The sequence below is a fragment of the Motacilla alba genome, chromosome 3, assembly GCF_015832195.1.
Source record: "Motacilla alba alba isolate MOTALB_02 chromosome 3, Motacilla_alba_V1.0_pri, whole genome shotgun sequence".
Taxonomy (NCBI): Eukaryota; Metazoa; Chordata; class Aves; order Passeriformes; family Motacillidae; genus Motacilla; species Motacilla alba.
In genome coordinates, this window is record NC_052018.1 from 46,283,764 (window position 1) to 46,305,646 (window position 21,883).

Consider the following 21,883-nt stretch of genomic DNA (forward strand, 5'->3'; position numbering starts at 1 on the left):
AAGCCTGGGGGAGGCATTTCAAACAAGGCAAAATACTAACATCTAGAAATGTTGGAGTTGTGTGTGACTACTGTTATTTTATAGTTGAAATGATTTTGTCTGGAATTGTCTACTGCTGGGCGTATGAACTGAAGCTCAGCAATTTTCTGCAGATACCTCACGGTACACACTCTGCAGTGTTACTTGGAGCAAGCAGGCACTCTTTTTTTCCCTTTTTTTTTTTTTCCTTTTTTTCCCTTTTTTCCCCTTTCCCCCCCCCTTTCCCCCCCAGGAAAAACGGGAGTGGGTTGCTCGCTGTCCATGCGCTGCTGTATCCCATCATCTACTTGTTAGGAACAACGCGCGAAACAAAGCGGTGCGGTTTGGGATTATCTTCCGAGTTGTTTGTGACACTTAAATGTGCCAGGTACGGTGAAACTCAGAGCCTCTCTTAGAGGGAGCAGCGGCTCAGTGCCAGACACGGAGCATGCACCGAGACCTGCTGCACAGTCTGTGAGCTGCTCCACGTGCGTGGTAGGAATTCATGTAGTTTTAATGCTTAAAACTTTAAATACCAGGCGTGTGTTAATACCTGTGCTGAGCAGAGCCGGCAGCTCTCTCTCTCTCTCTCTCTCAGCTTTATCACCGTGCCATAGCACGGTCCTTGTGGAAGGCAAAGACCGTTTATGATCGGTTGACTGAAAGGTCGAGTGCAGTTTGAGTGATAACACCGATTAAAAATAAATGCTGGTTTATAAGGGCACTTCCTCGGGCACCGTGGCACAAACTTGCAGCGGTGTGGAGTGTCAGCTGCCCCGCCAATGTCGCTCCCCAGCGCCGAGCCCTGCTCCCCGGAGGAGCCCCCGGCGGCGGAGGAAGCCGCGGTGTCGCCCCCCGGCTCCGCGCCCGCCGCTCTTCCCGCCGCCGCTCCCGCTCCTCCTCCCGCTCCTCCCGGCGCCGTGCGCGGGGCGGGGCCGCGCTCCTCGGGCCCGGAGCGGCCCTCGGAGCCGGCGGCCGGAGCCATGGCCGAGGCCGACCGGGAGCTGCGCGTCCCCTTCATCGAGGCGGAGGAGACGGAGGTGGAGGCGGAGGCGCGGGCGGCCGGCGGCGGATGGCGCTGCGGGCGGTGCGCGGACGGGGCCGCGCTGCGCTGGTGCATCTCCGGGACGCTCTGCGCCTCTTTCTTGGGGCTGGTGAGTGAATGAGTGAGCGAGGGCGGCCCCGGGGCTGCGGGAGCGGTGCGGACCCTGCCGCGGGACGAGCGAGGTGACCCCGCACTCTCCCCCGCAGGGGATGAGCATCGCGGTGCTGGGTCCCACCTTCCCCACCCTGGCCGCCAATGTCGGCAAGAACGTCAGCGACATCTACTACATCTTCGTGGGCCGGTCCTTGGGCTCCCTGGGCGGGTCGGTGGTCGGCGGGGTGCTCCTGGACTGCATGAACGCCACTCTGCTGCTCGGTGAGTGCTGCCCCGCCGGACGGCGGCGTCGCCCTCTCGAACGCTGTCCGGGGCAGCTTCTGCTTCTCCGCGGCGAGCGCAGCCCAGAGGGAGATGCGGCGCCGAGCCCCGGGAGCGGGAGGGTCCGTGGGATGCGGTGCTGTTGCCCCACATGGCCGCGGCTGCCTTCCCGTCCCTGTCGCCGCGCTCCGCCTTGCCCGGCTGCTGACACCGAGCGCCGGGCGCTGCCGCGCTGCAGCATCCTGCCGGGAGCCCGGGCACGGCCGCAGCGGGAACTGGGATTGATCGGACAGAATCTGCGTGCATTGACCAATGGTTCGCACTGAAAAGAACAGCTGGACTTTTTTTTTTAGTTTGCATCAAGTAATGCGCGCAGGGTAGAACGTAACAGGCTTCTGCAGCGACCCTGTACAACACGGGGAACAGGAAGCTGTGTTTTGGCTGCCGTGTGCGCAGCAGAAACCTCCGGCAGTCTCGCTGAGGCGCGTTTCTGTGGGGAGAGCTTCCTCTTTCCTTGCTTAACACTCATCAGTCACGAGCAGCTTCGTGCACTGGGGGAAAGCCTGTGGCTTTTGACTGGAGGGCTGTAGCCAAATTTTAACTTATTTACAGAGGGAAACATTAATTACTGTCCGTAATGGTGGAAACATTTAAGCTGTGGGTACCACAGTTGATGATTTTAACAGTTTTCTGCTTTTGTGGAAACTTGCTCCTGTAGGAGCACAGGACTGGCTTTGTCCGGGCAGAGCAAGGCTGCTCAGCCGTCAGGGACCCAGGAGCCACTCTCAACATCCAGAAAGGAGGGGCTCCTTTTGGAGCTGTGTTAGTGTCTCATTCCCACACCGAAAATAGTGGAAGCCCTGTGTTTTTTACTTTCAAGTGCCTTTGTGCTCTAAGTTAGGGATGAAAATGTGTACCAGGGCTTGTTCTTCTTCTCCTTGGTTCAGGGAACTTTGCCTCTCATAAGGACCGTGTTGTAATCATATGGTCAGTTCAGATAAGATCCCTTTTCCCATTGCCAGTGTTTGCAGTTGTGGAGTGGGTTTCCTTTAACCCCTCCTTGTGCACCTGACCAAGTCAGACTTTGCCTTCTGTAATGGAATCAGTGCAGACAGACACCTGTAGAAACATAGGTTAACTTGAAGTAGTTCAGTGTTTCCTGCTCTCCCTGAGGATAGCTGTCTCTTGACAATGCTTGGGAAATGATGGGTCTCCTAATCCTTTCCAGTTTGGTAAAATGCTTATGGCAAGAACACAATTTGAACTACTGAACCTGTTTTTATTTTTATCATCTGAGCACTGCCTGTAAGAGATTTTTGGCTTGTGTAGTTTTGCCTCCCATCTTTCAACTGCTGGAACTCTGCTACAGAAAAAAACTCTATACAGAAGAAAAATTGAAAACATCAATTTTGTGTGTTTGTCAAGGAAATTTTAAAGTGCTGATTATCAGCCATAGAGCTGAAGTGGACAACTGAGCCCTTGCTGAGAAATTACTTTTCAGGTCTGAGTGTGGCACCTGAGGGGCTGTACTTAGTATTCCCAGTCTCTAGTGTTTGCTTCATGCAGCTCAGCATGCACACCACCTTCAAAAATGTTTCAGGACATGTATTCCAAGTATCTTGCTAGGTCTTTAGGGTTCTGGACATTCTTGCTGCTTTCTTTTGGAATCAACCTAAATTCTTAAATACATCGGGCCCCATTGATGTTTTAAGTATCTGCTGCATCTGTGGTCATGTATTGGTTTGAAAAAGAATAGAGACAGCTGAACTGGCAAAAGCTTTCTAAGAACCTAATACTTTCTCTTCAAGATATTAATTGCAGGTTGTTTTATTATGGAGGCAATTATAAGCATAGAATTGAACTGCTGAACTTCCTCCCAAATGGTAATAAAAGCAATTTCCATCTGCTAGAAATATTTTTTGAAATGGCATGTTTTAAGTGTAGCCAATAATGGCAAAACGAATACAGCGAGTGAATTCCTGCTAAATTTATGTATGAGAAATTTTGTAGTTCTGTCTAAAACTCCAGAAATCCCTTGGAATACATCCCTCATGTGAGAACAAAATATAAATAAAAGTCAGCAGCTTTATATGAAGATCACTTGGTGGACAAGGTACAATTACTTTATAGGATTTTTAAGAGCTTAGTTATTTGGGTTCTTTTAAAAATGGAGCCAAATTAAATGTTGTGCAGTTCTCAGAGGACAGGCTTGACACTGTTCAAACCCATGTTTTCCTGGCTTCACACTGAAGTCACATTTGGAAGTTTGCAGAAGACTTCTTAGTGTCGTAGCAGGAGCTACTGCTCTCTTTGCTTCAGCCAAAGAAGTTTGTCCTGCAGAGTTTATATCCTGATGAAATTCCTTTTTTTCCCCACTAAAAAATGATCTGTTGAACTTTCTAGCTGCGACTGCTAACCGTGGATTGAGGCATTTACATTGCATTACTCATTAGGATTATCTGTAACTTTAAGAATCATGAATTTATTTGTATTTCTTGGTCTTCTGTGTTATTTAAATGGAAACTGTGGTATGCGAGTGTTTTGTTTTGTTTTTTAACCTTTCCAGCCTTCTCCATGCTTGGAACGGCAGCTGGTCTTTATGCAATACCCTGGTCTAAGGAATCCCTGCTATTGACAGTCTTGATGTCAGTTATTGGAGGTTCCATGGGAATTCTGGACACAGGTAGGGGACCCTGCGCTCCGACTGTTCTTTCCGCAAAAGAATTGGAAACTTCAAGCATACCAAAACAGTTGCTGGTTTTTCTTGTGATACAGCTTGAATTAAAACAGGGGAACTGTTTTACCTGGTTGTGGTTCTTGGATTAGTCTGGTCCTGAGGCTTCCAGTGTTTGTGTGTGTGTGTGACAGGCCTTCCTTTAGGGGCTGGGGAGTAGGGTAGCTCTTGCTTCCCGGAGAACATCAATTTGCATTTCAGTGGGCCATTACAGGCATAAAGAAAGTGCCCTGTGCTCTTTAAGCAGTGTTTTCTTTAAACTGCTCACTTACAGGGAGCTGGTCAGGATACGGTTCATTAGCATTAGCCTAAGCTAGGCTATGGTTCATTAGCTGGGCCTGAGCTAGTCCCGAGCAAAGCCTTGGTGTCTGAGATTCTTACAGCTGCTGTTGGCAGAGTTGCCCACCTGCAGCTGGCTCAGCAGCAGCTGGGAGTTCACAGCACCACCATGGTGCATCTCCCTGAATTAAGGGATGTTTTCCACCTTTGGCCAGCAATGCTTAGGTGGCTGGGAATACAGATTGGTTCTGCCCCCCAGATTCTAAGTCTATGGCATCCCAAACCCAGCACTTTTGCTGGAAAGCTGTTCAAACCCAGTTTCTTAGCAGAGGCTTATTACTGGAGGAAGATGATCTCGGGGATCTTTTCCAACCTAAATGATTCTATGAGCCTGAGATGTGTTGGTAAAGTTGCAGAACAAGTATAGGTGTGGTCAGAAAGGTCAGTTGTACTGGAGGCATGAAAAATGAACTCCCACAGAAAGGAGTCCCTGGGCATGGGTTAGACAGGGTGGCTCAGGGATGGCTGGCTTCAGCAGGCAGTTTGCGTCAGGAGGCAAGGCCACAGCAAAGGGTTTGGGCAGGCCTAGAGATGCCTGGGAAATGCTGGCACATTTGCATGTGGAGATTAGGAAATGCCCAAAAGTACATCAGTCAGCAGAGTGTTCTGGCTTTGCTGTAGCACGTGGTGGTGAAGCAACACCAGGCAGCCGCTCCTGGCACCTCTCCAGCACCGTCCCAGCAGCGTGTGCTGACTCTGCTGCCCTCCTGCAGGAGCCTGGGGATGCTTACTAACCAGCAAGGTACTACATGAGCTGGTTGATCACCTTCAGGGCAGAGTTATTTCTGAGAAGGAGCTGACTCATGTGTTAGCTTAGCCATCCAAACAGCTCTGGAAACATCCCAGCCAGGGCCTGGCTAGGGTGGCTTGGCTGGTTGGCAACAAAGAGGAATTATGGCTGCACATGTGAGGTATCTTAATTCTGTGGGGTTTGAGGGAGCTCTGCTAAGATGTGAAAAGAGCACGGCACAGGATCCAGTAGTGAAGAGATGGTTTTGCATTGCACACGTCATGTTAAGTAAACTGAGTGCAGAGCTGTGTTTGCTGCCTCTGGTAAGATTGTTATACATGGCACTTGGTTTAAAAATTCTTTGTATGGGAAAATCTTGTCAGCCAATGGTAAAAATACCTTCAGTGGGTGTACTGCTTGGATCAGACCTCAGAGCCAGGGAGACTTCCCATGCTGAGCAGGAGTAGCAGAAGAAGCTCATAGCAAGGCAGTAAAGCAAAGCGGAATTGATTTGGAAGAGTGCTGAGTGACAAGGGCTGCTCTACTGCAGCACAGGAATTTGATTACTGTTTTGTTTTCCTGCCTTCTTCTGAGGGACTACTTCAAAACACCTCTCTGAGATCTTATTTCCTACCATTATTGTTGGTCTAATGGAGGTGTAGCTTGGTGTTTACAGCGGTATTGATGTAAGCCCTTCTGTTTCTGGAAAGTCATTTGAACACAGTGGGGAGGTGGGCCCAGCCCATCAGTAGCAAGTGAATTGTTATTTTTCCTGGGATGTTGTTTAATGAATTTTAAATGTTGTTTTTGTTCCTCTGATTCTTAGCATCGGGCATTGTTGCTTTTGATACTTAGAAAAATGAGAAGCAGTTAAATTTCCCTTTTAAAAAAGGCTAAAAAATGCTGCAAATTGTCAAGTAGGGTAATTAGAACCATAGCATCATAGGGTCCCTAAGTAGGAAAATACCCGTAAGGTCATTGGGTTCAACCCTTAACCCAGCACTGCTGAGTCCAGCCCTAAACCATGTCCCTAATGCCACATCCACATGTCTTTTAAATACCTCCAAAGATGGTCACTTAACTACTTCCCTGGGCAGCCTGTTCTAATGCTTAACAACCCTTTCCCATGAAAAAACTTTTCCTAACCCCATCTAAACCTCCCCTGGCACAGTTATATCTGTCCATTGTGGCTGGATTAAGCCACTGTGTGACTCTTTGTTTTGACTGCTCTGAATATCCTCCTAAGCTCAAGAAATCACATGGATTTCAGTTCACATGGATTTCAGAGTTTCAGTTAACTGCTGTTTTACACATTGTATTTGCTAAATCTGGCATTATTGTACATTGAATTAGCAATATGGGTTATGGTTTGTTTTGTTTTGTTGGTTTTTTACTTTCTTTTAAACAATATCTGGTCTCAGACTAAAATGAATGCTTTTCTCTCTGATCTGCAGGTGGCAATGTACTGGCACTGTATACCTGGGGATCGGAGGTTGGACCACACTTGCAGGCTTTGCACTTCAGTTTTGCTGCAGGTGCATTTCTGGCTCCCATGGTGGCTCAAATGGACTTGGGGAGTTCTGAATCTGAGGAACTTGCAGGGGCTGAAAAGACAAACCTGTCTGTCCTCAAGTCTCTGCCGACAGCATCAGCCACATCGACTACCCCAGCCCTGAATGGCCATCACAATGAAAGCTTTTTGTGGTCCTATATTTTCATAGGCACCTATATTCTCTTAGTTTCCATCTTCTTTTTTGTTTTGTATTCAAAGAGCAGCTCAACTAGAGACAAATCAAAGGCTTCTGCGCAGAAGGACAGGCTTGCCAAATACCACTGGCCTCTGGTTGGTCTCCTGTTCGTATTCTTCTTGTTCTACGTGGGAGCTGAGGTCACCTATGGCTCCTATGTATATACCTACGCAATGGTCTTTGCTGAGATGAAGGAGAGCGAAGCAGCTGCTTTGAATTCCGTCTTCTGGGGCGCGTTTGCCGTGTGCAGAGGAGCGGCGATATTCGGCGCTGCTTTCCTGTCCCCTGCCACCATGATCGTGATGAGTCTCCTGTGCTCTGCTGCCTCCTCCACAACCCTGGCCTTCTTCGCGCACTTCCGAGCCGTGCTGTGGGTGGGAACGGCCGTGTACGGCGCATCCATGGCCACCATCTTCCCCAGCGGCATTGCCTGGATCGAGCAGTACACGGTGGTGGAAGGAAAAACGGCTTCTCTGTTCGTGGTGGGCGCGGCGCTGGGCGAGATGTGCATTCCTGTCGCGGTGGGCTATCTCCAAGGCAGGTACCACTACGTCCCTGTCGTTATGTACACTGCCTTTGTCACTTCCGTCGTGACGGCCCTGCTCTTCCCTGCCATGTACAAACTGGCCAACTGGCCCCAGCAGCGCGACTCGCGAGAAGCCGGTGACAGGGAGACTCGGAAAACTTTGTTGTCGAACTCGAGGCTTACTGAGGACGAGGAGGAGGAGGAGCATGTCAGAGAGTGGAACGATGTGGACTTTGAGGTAGTAGAAATGAATGACAAGGACACCTCCCCTAGGATAGCAGGGGACTCTCCAGCTAAAGTCTCTCCCCAGCCCCATCTGGACGATGCTCTGGGTGATCCTCCAGTGGTTGCTGATGGCTCCCCTGGGAGACAAAATGGGATTGTTGACAGGGAGATGAGTGAATAGAATCAAAGCTGACTTTTGTTTTAAAATGGAAATGCAATTGAATTGTAGCTGTTGTCAAGTGGTTGGGGAATCCTTTCATAGTGGTGCAGAGCACAGCATGCTCATTTTCCCAGTCCTTTCTCCTCTTTCAGCCTGCAGGGGTATGTCTTGGAGTGGGAAGGTCCTCAGTGATGTGAAAGGGGCAACATGATAAATGTTTGGCTATGCCAAAACTGCTAAAACGTAAAAGATGCTTTCTAAATATGAGGCATGCAGCCAAGGAAGAGATGCTGTAATAACTGGGAAAGAAGAGGACTGCTCAGACTACTCTGTTTTTTGAGGTGGGTGAAAGGTGCAGGTCTGAGATACTTTGTCACAAAATGGTTTCATGAGAGAGGAGAGACATCCTTTGCCGGTAATGCTGAACTTTCTTACCTTGTGAAGGAGGAATGCTTCTACTGCGTCTGAAAGCGGTGTGTGATCAAATCAGTTAAAATTTCCATGTTGCCCAGCAGCTGTAAATTGAATAACCTTTTGGCAAACTATAGGAATTTTTGGTTCTGAGACAAAGACAAGAAAAAACTGGGAATTATTTCTTAATGCCTTTGGTTCACTTAAAAGCAGTTTATGAGAAAGGGCACAAAATGGGCCATTGTTTATCTGCTCAAATGCATAACTCCAACCTTCTAAACAGTGGCAACAAATCTAAATAATCTAAAGTATTTCTAATTTTAATTATGGCACTACCACTGAAATCAACAAATGTACACAGAAGACAAAAAGATAAAATGATCACGTCGTCTTTGAATGGTTTGAGTTGGAATGGACCTTTAAAGATCATCCAGTTCCAAACTGCTGCCATGGCAGGGACACCTTCCACTGGACCAGGTTGCTCAGAACTCTATCCAGACTGGCCTTGAAAACTTCCAGGGCTGGGGCATCCACAGCTTCTCAGGGCAACCTGTTTCAGTGCCTCACCACCCTCACAGGAAAGATTTTTTTCCTAATATCTAATCTAAACCTACTCCCTTGCAGTTTGAAGCCATTCCCCCTTGCTCTATCACTACATGCTCTTGTAAAAAGTCCCACTCCACCTTTCTTGCTGGCTCCCTTCAGGTAAAAGAGATGGCTTAATACATGGCATTTTAAAGTCAGTTGTTTAAGGTTATCCAACTTCTCTGGTTTCCTATCCCAAGACTTACCAGGGTAGTGTGTTACAATGAAGATTTGAGGAGAGGGAATTATCAATGAGACAATCCTTTCCAGTATGACTACTTGCCCCTGGCCAGTTGGCTTGGTGACATTTGGGCTTTTTCTTTGGGGGATGACATGGAGATGGACCCTCCCTAGTGGAGACGCGGTGGTTTGTACGTGAAGGTTCATTGCTGCTAAGCAGGAAACCCTGGGCAGGTGCAGCCATGCCAGGGAGATCTCCCAGTAAGAGGAAAAAAGTAGCAGTAAATGGCAAAATCTGTCTCCAAACAGTAATCTTGCCATTTGTCACTTGGAACTCCAAATCAGTTAAGTATTTTTTTGAAGTCTGTGTGATAACAATGTACTCTTGTTTGGGGCAACATTACTTTGCACTTTTACTAGTATTTTTCTTGCTAAGAGGTTTCATTTAGTAACAAAAGGGCTCTAGGCGAAACATAGCACAGAATGTTTGATGTTCCCTGGATTTCCAGGTCTGCTTTTGTTCCCTCTCTTGTCCTTCCAAGTATGCAACCTAGGCTTGAATGGCTTTTTCTCTTCTTCTGAGAAGTTAATAAGAAGCCAGAATCAACTTGTAGTGAAAGTTTTTTTGTTAATAGCTTGCCATGTTGCAGAGCCTCCCTCTTTTTCTGCTGCTGGCACTTAAATGCCCCTGTGTTTTTGATGAATTCCTTCTGGGGCATCTTCTTCCAGTGCAATGCATAAACCTGCACTTTAGAATGAAGCTTTGTTTCACTTGTGGCACAGGGGTTCTGTTTGCTTACAGGGATGGTAAATGCCAGCCCCAGTCCTGGCCCAGGCACAGGTGACAGGAGGGAGTCTGTGGGGCCCTGTGTGCTTTGTTGGTTTGACGTGGAAGCAAACAGTGTGGTAGGCAGGGAGGGGATGGAATGAGGGCAGCTGGAGCCTGCATTTCACCGTGTTTCCTCTTCCCATCTTTCCACCTGCATGCTGCTCCCTGTGTGTGGGAAGTAGGGGGGTGTCAGCTGATGGTGAGGGCAGACCCCACTGGTGGAGAGGTAGGGAGAAGGTGCAGGACACACAATGAAAGGTACAGAAACTGTTCCACGTTTCTGAAGCTGCCATCCCCCTGCATTCACCTGTGTTGATGTCGCTATAAAAGTTTCCCCACACCTGAGATCACGGTGCCAGAAGAAAATTATTTAAAGAAGGATACTGGGAAACAGGAAGATTCTAAACTCCCCCAATTTATATGCTAAGTTTTGATGAAATTCCAGATTGGAATAGACTGTTCTTAGGGATAGTTTACATGGATAGTTTACTTTAAATTGTTGGCATAATCAAGTCCTAAAAACCCCAGAAAATGAAATCAAAGCTGCATTGGGAAATAGGCTGTAATCTCTTAAACCTTATCTACTGCATATACGCAGACACTTATTTGTGTTTCTGACCAGTGTTGTCCCAGCAAATGTGAAAATATTGCACAAAACAAAGGTTTCTTTTTTTTTTTAACTTGTCTGTATTAACTCCTGTGTGAGTAACTTCAATTCATCCCCATTTCCTCCTTAAAAAAACAGGAGGCCTGTGTAGTAGGAATGGAGCAACAGGCTGGAATGCCAAGGTAAGAGCAGCCTTTTCCCACAAGTCAAGGATCCAAAAAGCAGTGGCTGTAAGACAGCCTGAAGAATTATCTATGTAGAATCACTTTCCACTGATGTGTGGAGACCTGCCTAAATTTAGAGCATCTTAATGAGGACTTGGAGCCTTCAGTGCTTTAGTTCTGGTCTTAAACTTGAACTGGGATAGACAGACAGAAAGTGTTCTCCTTATCCCCTAACCAGCCTGCTTTTAATAGCAGGGGGTGCCCTTGACTGAAAATGAAATGCTCGATGCAATTTAAGTTTAAAACAAGATCTAACACATTTCCAAGGAAGAGTCCAGCTCATACCACTTCTAGGCACCCTTGATGGCCAAGGCTTAGCTCCCTGCTCTTGGATTTTGGTGTTCCTTGTTTTCAGACAATGAGTATTAGTTTTCACATGTTTAAATTTCCTTTCATAGTAAATTGCTTCCTGGCATCTACAGCTGAAGTGAGGATCTATTTACAATGCAGATCTATTTTAAGTTACAGATCCTCCAGAAAGCTCAAGTACTTACATGTTGGGGGTTGAAATTACTTGGAGTAACTGTATTACATTACTATTGCCCTGCTTATGCTAGAAAAGCCGTCCCTCTGTTGAGGACAAGAGCTTTAGTCCATGAATTAGATACCTGAATTTGATAAGAATCCTATTTTTGTCCACAAACCCAGGAATAGCTTGAAGATGAGTGCTCTGCTCCAGTGTGAAAGGTAACCTCTTGCAGCTAAGTGTCATTTAATACTTTATTTATCCTGAAGCACTGCCAAGTGCTGGACTGTACTACAAGCACTCACTCCTGGCATTTGCACTTTTATTCTCTATGTGACCAATGCTTGAATGCAAGACCAGGCAAAGTTTTCTGCCTTGATGTTTTGTTTTTTTTAGAGTTACTTTGCATAAAAGTGCATTGCAATCTGTGGATTTTCTATTATATATGTAATAGTTTTTATGCTGCTTGGTGTGGGTTTTACATTGTACTGTGTAATGTGACATTTAATAGACTGACTGGTGTCTTGACTGTAGTAAATTCTTATCTGGAGAAGGCACTCAGGTTCCTTGATGTAAATAAAGTTTTCTTCTATTTTTCAAACCTTCTCTGGACTTTTAAATTTAAAACTCGGTCCTTTTCTGGCTATTGGAAAACTGAAAATGTTTCTCTTCTGGTTTGGGGAAGGCCTCTAAGAACTTCTACTGGTATTTTAGATCCCAAAGTTTAAGTTGGAGTCTTGACTTTGATTTGAGCAGTCTTGTTTTTACATTGTTGTGTGTGCCAGAGAAGGAAACAAAGTGAAGGTAAACATTAAAAAAAAAACCGTATCATTTTTTTACCATATCATTTTATTCAACTTTAATATGGTTTCCATTATTAACTTCTAAAACAAAATGATTTCCAGTTTAGAAAACAATGCACTGACCACATAATTCCTTTTCCATTTTATACAGTTATACAAATATTCTAAATACACATTTTGTCAAGATGGTGGCAAATAAGATTTAACTGTACAGTACGTAAGGAAAGAAAATATTTTAAGCATATTTAGAAGCAATAGAAATGTCTATACAAAACAAGCAAAAATGGAATAAAATTTTATATTTAAAGTATTGCAACAGTCCCACAGGTTTGTAACAAAAATGTCTTTGCACAGTTCCTCACAATGCCCCATTAATAGCTAAAGCAAGACAGCAATTTTTAGAAAATAATGTTTCAAAATGCTACACATGGTACTACTGCTTGCACAGTCTGATCAAAATAACAATCTACTTGGAATCAAGCAAAACTTAGGAGGAGATATACCAACCAACTTTAAAATTATCTGTATAAAAGTCATTGCACATTATTTTACTCAGTTGTTTGAAAAGTAAAAAAGTGTATTTACAAAATATTTCGCAGACAAAATTATAAAGTGAATGGAGAATATATAAGTAACACGTCTTGATACTGACAGTTCAAGAACACACACGAATGGTTTTATCATTTCAAGAGGTTTTCAGTGCTCCTTCCTCCAGGAAGTAAACTTGACTTCTACTTTGAAATGGATTTACAAGATGTTACACAGAGCTATTTCAACATCAGCATTATAAAACAGTATGTTAGAAACATGAAAGGAAGAAGAAATTTTTACATCTTAAAAAGTGAGCTATTCATAGATCAACAAATGGGTTGGGTTTTTTTTTCAATTTAGTTATGGTAAGCGTTCATTATTCTTCAGATAATAAACCCAACAGTTAAAATGGAAATCCTGGACTAGGTGAGAATTGAAAAGCACCATGCACAATAGTCTTAGTGTGGTAAACACTGAAGAAAAAAAAATAGCACCTGGAATCCTGTAACACAGATCATTTAAAACTGGTCAAGCAGCTGGCGGAGATAGGGTGCCTTTGACAGTTCTCTGCTCACTCTGGAGAGCTTGAAGAGCACTGGGCAGTTGAGGGAGACACACTGGATCTGCCGATCGAAGCAGCCCGTGCAGTTCTTGCATATCTGCATTACACGAGAAAAAGCCAAACAGTGCTTTAGAACAACACAAGGAGGCATAAACCACTAGGGACTACTAAATCCTCAAGCCTGTAGCAGCAGAACAGGCACAGCCCTTCTGCACAGAGCTTCTCCCCAGCATGGAGGGACCCACAGCAGCTCCCTTCTCTGCTTCAGCCTCTTGGGCTGCTGCCAGACAGCTCATTTGGCTGCTGGTGAAGGGCTGGCAGCATCACCCACTGAACTGGGCAGAGAGCAACAGCAGGACTCTACAGCTTGGGTTTCAATCCTGCTAATTAAGTTCCACTTGCATGTGGTGGCACTTTTAAAAACAAGGTAAATAAGTTTAAGCAGGGCAGTGTGTTCTATTTGTGATAAACTTTCTATGAAAGAACTCTTGTCCCGCAGTTATTCTCTGCAGAGAAAAGGGACTTTAAAATAATTTACTCATTTCAAGATAAGCTTTAATTAGAGTTTTACCTAATCAGGGTCAATGAATCCCAATACTGAAATACACAGGCACAGAAGTTGGCACTGCTCTTCTTGTTCAAGGAACTACTTGTTAATGCTGCTTGAAGGTACTTTTAGTGTGAGATACCTGATGGAATAAAATAGCAGCAGGCACAGTTTTTCCAAAGGTAGACACCTTTAGGAAACTAAAGGCCCCTGCTTTGCTATTTTATTTTTAATCTTTGCAGCTTTTGCCACCTCCAACAGTTTTTCCAAAACCTTAGGAATTTGCTTCCAACCACACCTGTGTTTTTTAACATTAAAATGTTACACAGTTTATTCTATCACTTGCATAGCCTGATCAACAAACCCAAATTGTATCCCTTTGCTTTTAAAACTAGCTCTTTTCCTTCTTTCCACCTTCCACGGTGATGCCAGGCCTGCATCAGCACCAAATCCCTGCAGACTGACAATAGCTGGAGAGGGGCAGCCCCTCCTGGCCAAGTCCCACAGGTGGCACCTCAGAGGATACCTGTGACCAGAAGGAACAGGATTTAAACAGCTAGTTCCAGGTTTTCAGAACTATATCTATCCTAGCTCTTCTGAAAGAGGCTGCAGCTGGTTTAAATGCAAGGGACCAAACTAAATTGTACTTGACACAAGTCCTAAGTTCAGTTTGTGTTGAGGGGAGAAGTCTATGGCTTTAACCTAGAGCACGTAATTTTTGAGTGCAGTTTAAAATAATGTACACTCTGTGTTATAGCAGTTTTCTGCTGGCTCCAGCATGTTTATAATCTCAAAGGGCTAAGAATTTAAGCTGTGAAGGATACATAAGCCTTCATATTAAAATAAGACAGATGCTCTTACAGAGACGTCAAACATTGACTGGGACAGGATCCCATGCCTTGCTGAGCTGTTGTGTGTTGCAGGGACAAGAGAATGTTCTAATCAAACTCCCTGACCCTTCTGTGGGGCTGGACCAGCCTGCCAAGTTCTGCTTTATTTCAGAACAAGAGCAAAGCAAAGGGTTCGAAGTACCACAGGAAAACAGCCGAACATGCAATTCCTCATTTCTGCCATTCACAATGCAGATAAGGGCAAATATTACAAAATACAGCAAGAAGTCCACACCTTAGTAATGAAATATTTATGAAGTGAATTACAGTTCATTTTTAGCAGCCCCATGAGAACCTATCAAATCTATGCTTACATTTAGGAACGTTTATATCCCTGACATTCAGACAAGTCTTTAAAATGTTTCACGTGCTAGTGCTAAAAATAAATTTTAACTAAAATATTTATTAATTATAAAATATGACAGTATGAAAATTAGGTGAGGGTATGCATACGTTTCCACAAGGGGAGGCATTGTGCTTTGCTGTAATATATTCATGAGCACAGTCAGCTACCCTCTTAATTGACTTCTAGCTCAAGGGGAAAAAGCAGCTTGGAAAATTCCTGTCGAGAGGAAAGGTAACAAGAAAATCCCACAGCTAAACCACATTCATGTTTTACATATAAATAAATACATTTTCTGACCCAAACATTTTTGTTTCTAGAACATCATCTGCTATTTTAATGCAAAAAAGAGTGAATCTTTTAGTCTCATAGCTCTCTGTCATTATAAAAAGGGACCTACAAACCATATAAGGTACTCTTAAAAATCAGAAGAAAATGAGAAAAGCATCTTCTGTTCTGATCCCTTCCTTTGCCTTAGCTTTCCACAGAGCCTAGGAGAGTAACAGCTGCTGTGCTGCCTTCAACAGCAATGGGTAAAGCAAACAAGCTGCAGCACATTTAACACTGGGATCATGCTTCCCATTTCTGTTGGGAGTATTCAGTAACGCACTGCTTTGAAATTTCAGCCCCTGTCTTTTGCTGACAGACATCTGACAATGCTTTAATCGTACCTGGACCAGCTGCTCTTGTTTACGCTCCAACTCTCGGATTTCTTGGTTGAGAATCACTGCCACATGCTGTGGCTGGCTTCTGCATTTATTACAGATCCCATACTGGGTCAGTTCATCACACACAGGACAGTGTAAGGTCGTGAAATACTGGGAGATGGTGCCTTTGCGTCCTTCTAGCTCAGTGTGGGCAGCTGAGGCAGCCTTCTGAATCTGTCAAGAAAAATAATTAAGAGGTAATGAACTTCCAAGAGAGCAGCTTGTCTTATTCCTAGATTACATAGGTTTTTTTTTTTTTTTCCAAAGGAGTAAGAAAAGTGCAAGATGGCCTGCAGGGCTTGGGTTCATACACAAATAATGAACATGGATCACAGCACTATGAAGATTGCAGCACTGAAGTGATCACTGAACACAGCCCTCCTCAACACCTATTTCACAGGAAATCTGTAACCAGAAAAACCCTTGGTCACACATCCTTAACTCCTGATCTCACCTCAAACTCTGCCTCCTGCAGCTGTTCCTTTTTTAGGTGCTGATCTGATTCGCATCTAAATGTGCCCTGGCTGCAGCCCCAGTGGCTGTCTTGGATGCTGCCTGCCCTCGAGTGTCTGTGCTGGGCATTCCTGAGCACAGCTCTGCCATGGTGCTTTGGTCCATGCCACCAGCTCATGCTCTGATTTCCTCGGACAAGGCTCCACCACTGGCCCATCACCCTGGGAAGTTTGTTCTCTGCTCTCACTCCTGCTGCTGCATGACTTTTGCTTTGGGCTATCCTTCACTCTCCTGCTGCTCTGCTCCCTCGCTGCTCCTTGGCCTGGCAGAAAGCCAGGGCTCTTTTTACCTTTTTAGAACAGCTTGTTGGAGATACTTAAGGTGGCTGCCACGGTGCCATTGGAAAGGTAAAGAAAAGAAGAAGAACTGAAGTCAATCAAGGCTGTTTTGGGAAATACAGCTATACTGCTATATTGCAGTGGGAACACAATGTATTACTATGCTGCTGAAGTCTGTTCTGAGCAGAGTAACCAAACTAGACAGATACACTGTCTTTCACCATCCCTTTTTGTCAGGGGAATCACAAACTAAAATCCAGCTATCTAATGTGTCTTTTCCTGCATCTCAATGACTTCTTTAACTTTTCAGGAAGTCATGTTTGGGTATTATTGGCTTTAAATTCTTGGTGATAAAATTTTTAAGTGTTCCTACTGCTGGGGCATACCACCCTTTCTATACAGACAAGAGATGTCAGAACATTTTGGAAAAACAGGAGTTCCAACATCTAATATAGAGAGATTTAAAAACTGCTATGGCCAAACAGATGCACATACTTATACTGCTAAAAATACAGAGTTATGGCAAAATATTCTCTTAAACTACAGAAGGGATCAGGAAACAGAGGATGACTGTGATCAGCCCTGCATAGAAAGGCTGAAAAAACCGATTTACTATGTGAAAAAAAAACCCACACAGAAGAGCTAAGAATCAGGACTGAGCATCAAACACTGCTTCACAAAATAAGCTTCGCTGTTGCCTCCTATCAATCTCATTCCACTGAAAGTCAAACACTGCACCCAGATGCACTGCACTAGCTAACTCTTGTTTGAAAACACTCACCCGGGGCAGCTCGTGGTACCAGCTGAAGACGTCTATGCCAATGAGCGAGAACACCCTGGCCAGGGGGGGCAGGATCTGCTTGGTGATGTAGTAGGTGGCGTTGAGCCTCAGGCTGGGGTCCTGCAGCACCTCGAGGGGCCGCCGGACGAGCTGGATCAGGGGCAGGCCGGGCATGCCGTACACAATGACGTAGGGCACGCGCTCCCCGACGCGCGGCTCGGAGCGACGGTCATAGGCAAGCATCCTCCTGTCAAAACACAGCCTTGAGAATGCATCCAGAGGCAGATTATACTTATTTCATTTGTCTGCAAGCTTCTCCATCTGATTAGATTAGCTGCTCTCCAGATGACTGGAGTCAGTGCCTATTATGAAGCACAGGACCAAAATGTTTCATTTTTAATTTGTCTTGTGATCGGACCTAAATTTTAGAACCTGGGGCACAAATCCTAAAGACACGGTCAGTTTCAGGTCACTTGGATTTGCATGCAGACTGTTTTCTAGCTACCACTCCCTTAAAGAAATATTTTAGTAAGGAACAGCCAGGGTACTAAAAGAGCTCAAGTACAATTTGTTTTCTGGTCAAATTCTGGTCCTTTGCTTTCTGAGACTGCTTGCTCAGTAGAATGATACCTGCCTCAAAGAGAATTATCCTTTACTCAGAAAGCAAAGAACAATTCAATTTGAAGTAGGTATCAGTTTTGGACTTCGACGTTGTTTTATTACAGAAACATAGCTTAATTGGAAGACCTTTTGTATTAAGCAAGGTGGCAAAATGTTCCAGCTACATTATCTACTTTTCTATTACTGATAAAGGATATCAACAGGATGAAATATTAACTTTAAGTAAGGTACTTTATTAAAAATGAAAAACTATGCCTGGTACTGTATTTCACAGCACTAAGAGACATCACTGTCACAATCTGTAGCATATCTAATAACTGGGAGTGATGAATAATCTTGGAGAGTCCAGCCCTTGTACAAAACCCAAACTGTAAGTAACAGAAATGAACACATGTTATGGTTTGACGCTGGCCCAATGCCAGTGCCCCCATGAAAACCTATTCTTTCCTGGTGTCTGCTGTGAGATGTGATTAGAGACAGAGCAAAGCAGGCCTCCACTTGTAAACAAGAAAAAAACTTTATTATTATATAATTACAATAAAATTAACACACAGAGCAGAATGGAAACCTCTTAAACATTTTCTCCTCCCCCCACTCAATTTTCACAGAATAACACAAAACTTTAGATTTTTGCCTAGTCTATCACCCTTTAAATAATCAACTCAGTCCATCTCCACCCTTCCGACAATCACCTCTCATTTTATCGAGGAGAGAAGAGCCCCCCTTGTGCCACCACAGGTAAATTCCCCGTCACTCAGCACTACACGTCGTGACTTTTTCCTTCTATGTTCAGTGCTCTCACTACTGCACATGGACTAGAGCTGCTTTTAGGGTTTCCCCTTTCAAGGATGCTTCGCCCAGTTCCAGGAGAAAACGACAGTCTCTCACCATTTTCGGGACACTAGTCCCCCCCAGTATTTCAGCCCCTGGGGCCGAGGGGTCTCACCATCACCTTATCGCCTGTCGTCTCCACTCACATCACTCCTTTGGCACCAAGCCACCGCACTCCCCCTAAAATGCAGTCTCTGTATTATAGGAAAGGTTCTGTCTATGGCTATACAAGAAAAGTCCAGCCAAAAGCCACTCCATCATCTCCTCTACTTAGGATTTTCTCAACTTCTCTCAGTCGTTCTTCACTTGCACAGCTTTCATCACACTTGCATATTTCCTCTTATCCGTCTCTCTCCTCTTTCGACTCCCGGAGGATCAGCATGTGCAAGGTTTCCACCGTCCCACAGAAGGGTTAAAATCACAATCTCTGCTCATCTCGAACTCCCACACTAGCTCCGCACTCTTCCCTTGTCGCCCCCGCTTCTCCTTCTCGACCAGGCCAGTGCTATCAAGTTTTAAGATAGCACTGGCACCTCTCTCTTTCTCTCTCTTTCTTGAGGAAGGGGGGCTCCCCGATGCCTTACTGAGTTCTTCCACCCTTCCACTCTTGTCCAAGCCATCGCCTCCCGTCGCCGCCCAAGGCTCCAGCCCACCTCCCTCGGCCGCGTGGCTTCTCCTCCCCCGCCCAGCCCGCAGCTGGGCAGGGGAGGTCTGAACTCTTCCATCCACTGGAACCAAGAGAGCGTTCCCCTGGGAGTTCCTCGCTTTTAACCCCTGTGTTCTCAGAGGCGTATCCATATCCTCAATGGTCAAACCAGGTGCCAATATCCACATCTGGGCACCTATTGGTTTGACCACCACCACTTCCCAAAAACTCATTTCCTCTCAAATTACGACATTACACTACTACAGTGTCCTGACAAGACTCTCCTCTTGAACGTGTGGCTCTTTCCAGGACCATCTCTTTTCACACACAGAAGAAATTTAGGGACAACTGCTTCAACAGTATTTGAAGAAGACATCTGACTGCTACCTGTAACTTGACACTACAAAGGTGAAGAGAAAAAATATCCCCAATCCGGTATCTACTGTGTCAGTACAAAGATCAAGACAAAAAAACCTACAAGCTCCTACCCATAACCTGCCAGCACAAAGGTCAAGATAAGAAATATCTGTGATTAGCACTTCTTGATCTCATTACCTGGTAATTTCCAGAGCAGGTACACAGGCTCCAGGTTTGTATGCTGAGCTCCCTCTGTACTCTTTTGCAAAGATGAAGTCCTGCATGCTGGCTTTTCCTTCCAGTAACTTCATGCATTGATTCTGAACATACTGCTTGATCTGACTTATGTCCCGTGTTTCAAATAGCAGCTTGATAGAACACTCAAGTATCTTTACAACCAAAAGAGAAAGGTGAGAAAAACATGTTATGTTTGAATAAAAAAGAATTAATTGCAATTATTTCAGTAAATTATATGGAAATACAAATACAGTGCTTAGAAAAAGTACCAGTGGTGACCTAGGATATTGATAGGTTGCAATGTCTTCCACTCAAAGACATTCATAAACACATTACTGGACAACTTTTTCTTCAGTTTGCCACATCTTTCATGACATCATCCATACTCCAGCACTAAGATTTTTTCAACAATTATAGAAGTTTCCAAAGTATGAGAGAAAATATTTTACCCTGCCATCTAAAATATTTTGCCATGACTTTACCCTTCTATGTCATTACCTTTTTTACTGGCATAAATTTCTTTTTATTTGGCTAAGAACAAGATTTCCTAATTTCTTTTTAACCTCTCAATATAAAATAAAATAGGCAAATAAAAAGGCAAAAAATAAACAGGCAAAAAAAAGGTATTTTAAGGGAATTCTTAGCTGAATTACAATTATGTAAGTGAGCTATTTTGGAAGAGAGATCACTCATCTGACAGTAATACTTCTAGCTGAAGTGAACTGGATCAAGAATGGTCTTTGAAAGGGCTTACATGGGCCAAGGGCTTTTTATGGGATGAAATATAAGCTGTAAAATACAAATCCTTGTAATGCTGTAAAAGATCTTCAATTTATCTTTCAAACAACTCACACAAGAAAAACAGATGAAGATTAAGACAACTCAAAGGACTAGAAACTTTGAGAAAGGACAAATAAAAATGAAATATCAGAAGATTATAATTTAATTCAGGAAGAAATCTATGAATAGTTTACCTTGGAAACAGCAGGACAGGAGTCCCTTCGGACTGTCTCTATGCCTTTTGCATCAAATACTGGGTCCTTCTGGTCCAGTGTTTCATACATGTAACCCACATACCTCTTTTTAGTTTGCAGGACACATGGCAAGTAGACCTGGAATGTTTAGAAAGAAGACAGCCCAGTCTGGAATGTGTTGGGAACATAGAGGGTTTCTTAAGGAATACTGTGCTTTGTTGGTTTGTTTGTTGGGGTTTGTTTGTTTGTTTGCTTTTATTTGTTAAATCATTACAACTGATAAAATAGATCAAAGGACTCTTAAAGGATGACTGAGGAAGTTGGGATTCTTTGGCATTCCATTCTTAAATCACTTGATATTTCATTTAGCTGAAGCTCAGATGGAAAGTGACACACAGTATAAATTGTTGCAAGTACCTTTCCTTTTCTGGATTGCACCTGCCATCATTTCTAATGTAACTCTATTATCTTTCTTTCTTATAAAGACAACTTCATTTTAAACATCAGAGAAGAAAATGTTCCCAGCACAAGTAGCGGCTTAGAACTTTCTGTTTTCAAACTTAAGGAGATGCCAAAAATCTGCTAGTATCTCCATTTGGAGCAATTATGCTTTTTAAATGCCTGTGCTTGGAGAACAGTTTTCTCAGGAATGGATTTTTAGGGTCATGGTCTCTTTTGCTTGTTTTCTCCAACCCCTTATTTGATTTTTGATTGTGGTAAGTATTTCTTGAATACTTTAAAATGAAAGAATGGAGAACAATTTCTTCTTTGTAGTGTTACTAGGATGACACCACATCTTCCTGACTCTCATGGAAGAGGGAGCAGTGAGTTTAGGTTACCCCAGGCTTACAAATTTTGATTGACCTTGTTGAGTCAGGTACGTACTTTGAAAATATCCAGACCATCTGAACTAATGCTAACTGACCTGAACACCTTGCTAGTGACTTTACAGAGATGAACTTACAGCAAAATCAGTAACATATTGCCTTACTCTTCTATAAAAAATTTGTTGTGGTTAATATTTCTTCCAGAAGGCTAATGAATGGATTTAAATGACTTT

At 44.2% G+C, this 21,883-nt stretch overlaps 2 protein-coding genes across 3 annotated transcripts in view; one reads left to right on the plus strand and one right to left on the minus strand.

The window, feature by feature from the left end:
* The first annotated feature begins 309 nt into the window (after positions 1 to 309).
* On the plus strand, positions 310 to 8,793 carry MFSD4B (major facilitator superfamily domain containing 4B). Its single transcript, XM_038131152.1, has 4 exons — positions 310 to 1,172; positions 1,270 to 1,438; positions 4,005 to 4,121; positions 6,696 to 8,793. Exons 1-4 carry the CDS (start codon positions 801 to 803, stop codon positions 7,919 to 7,921), a joined length of 1,884 nt encoding a protein of 627 aa, XP_037987080.1. The 5' UTR covers positions 310 to 800; the 3' UTR covers positions 7,922 to 8,793.
* Positions 8,794 to 10,572: 1,779 nt separating this feature from the next.
* The window catches only part of REV3L (REV3 like, DNA directed polymerase zeta catalytic subunit), a 115,907-nt gene continuing 104,596 nt past the window's right edge, over positions 10,573 to 21,883 (minus strand). Inside the window, exons 28-32 of one of the 2 annotated variants that reach the window (XM_038133852.1) lie at positions 20,824 to 20,961; positions 19,811 to 20,001; positions 17,158 to 17,404; positions 15,550 to 15,759; positions 10,573 to 13,195 (exon numbers count right to left, since the gene is read on the minus strand). In XM_038133852.1, the coding sequence (XP_037989780.1) occupies positions 13,055 to 13,195; positions 15,550 to 15,759; positions 17,158 to 17,404; positions 19,811 to 20,001; positions 20,824 to 20,961 (927 nt within the window). In that variant the 3' untranslated portion in view covers positions 10,573 to 13,054. The remainder of the gene's footprint in view (positions 13,196 to 15,549; positions 15,760 to 17,157; positions 17,405 to 19,810; positions 20,002 to 20,823; positions 20,962 to 21,883) is intronic. The other variant, XM_038133853.1, reaches the window with a different exon arrangement.

Bases quoted from the DNA above. Each gene is read 5' to 3' on its own strand.
- MFSD4B (XM_038131152.1), top strand. From the start codon at position 801: ATGTCGCTCCCCAGCGCCGAGCCCTGCTCCCCGGAGGAGCCCCCGGCG. The intron at 1,173-1,269 runs GTGAGTGAATGA...TCTCCCCCGCAG, and splicing joins GCGCCTCTTTCTTGGGGCTG to GGGATGAGCATCGCGGTGCT. The intron at 1,439-4,004 runs GTGAGTGCTGCC...TAACCTTTCCAG, and splicing joins GAACGCCACTCTGCTGCTCG to CCTTCTCCATGCTTGGAACG.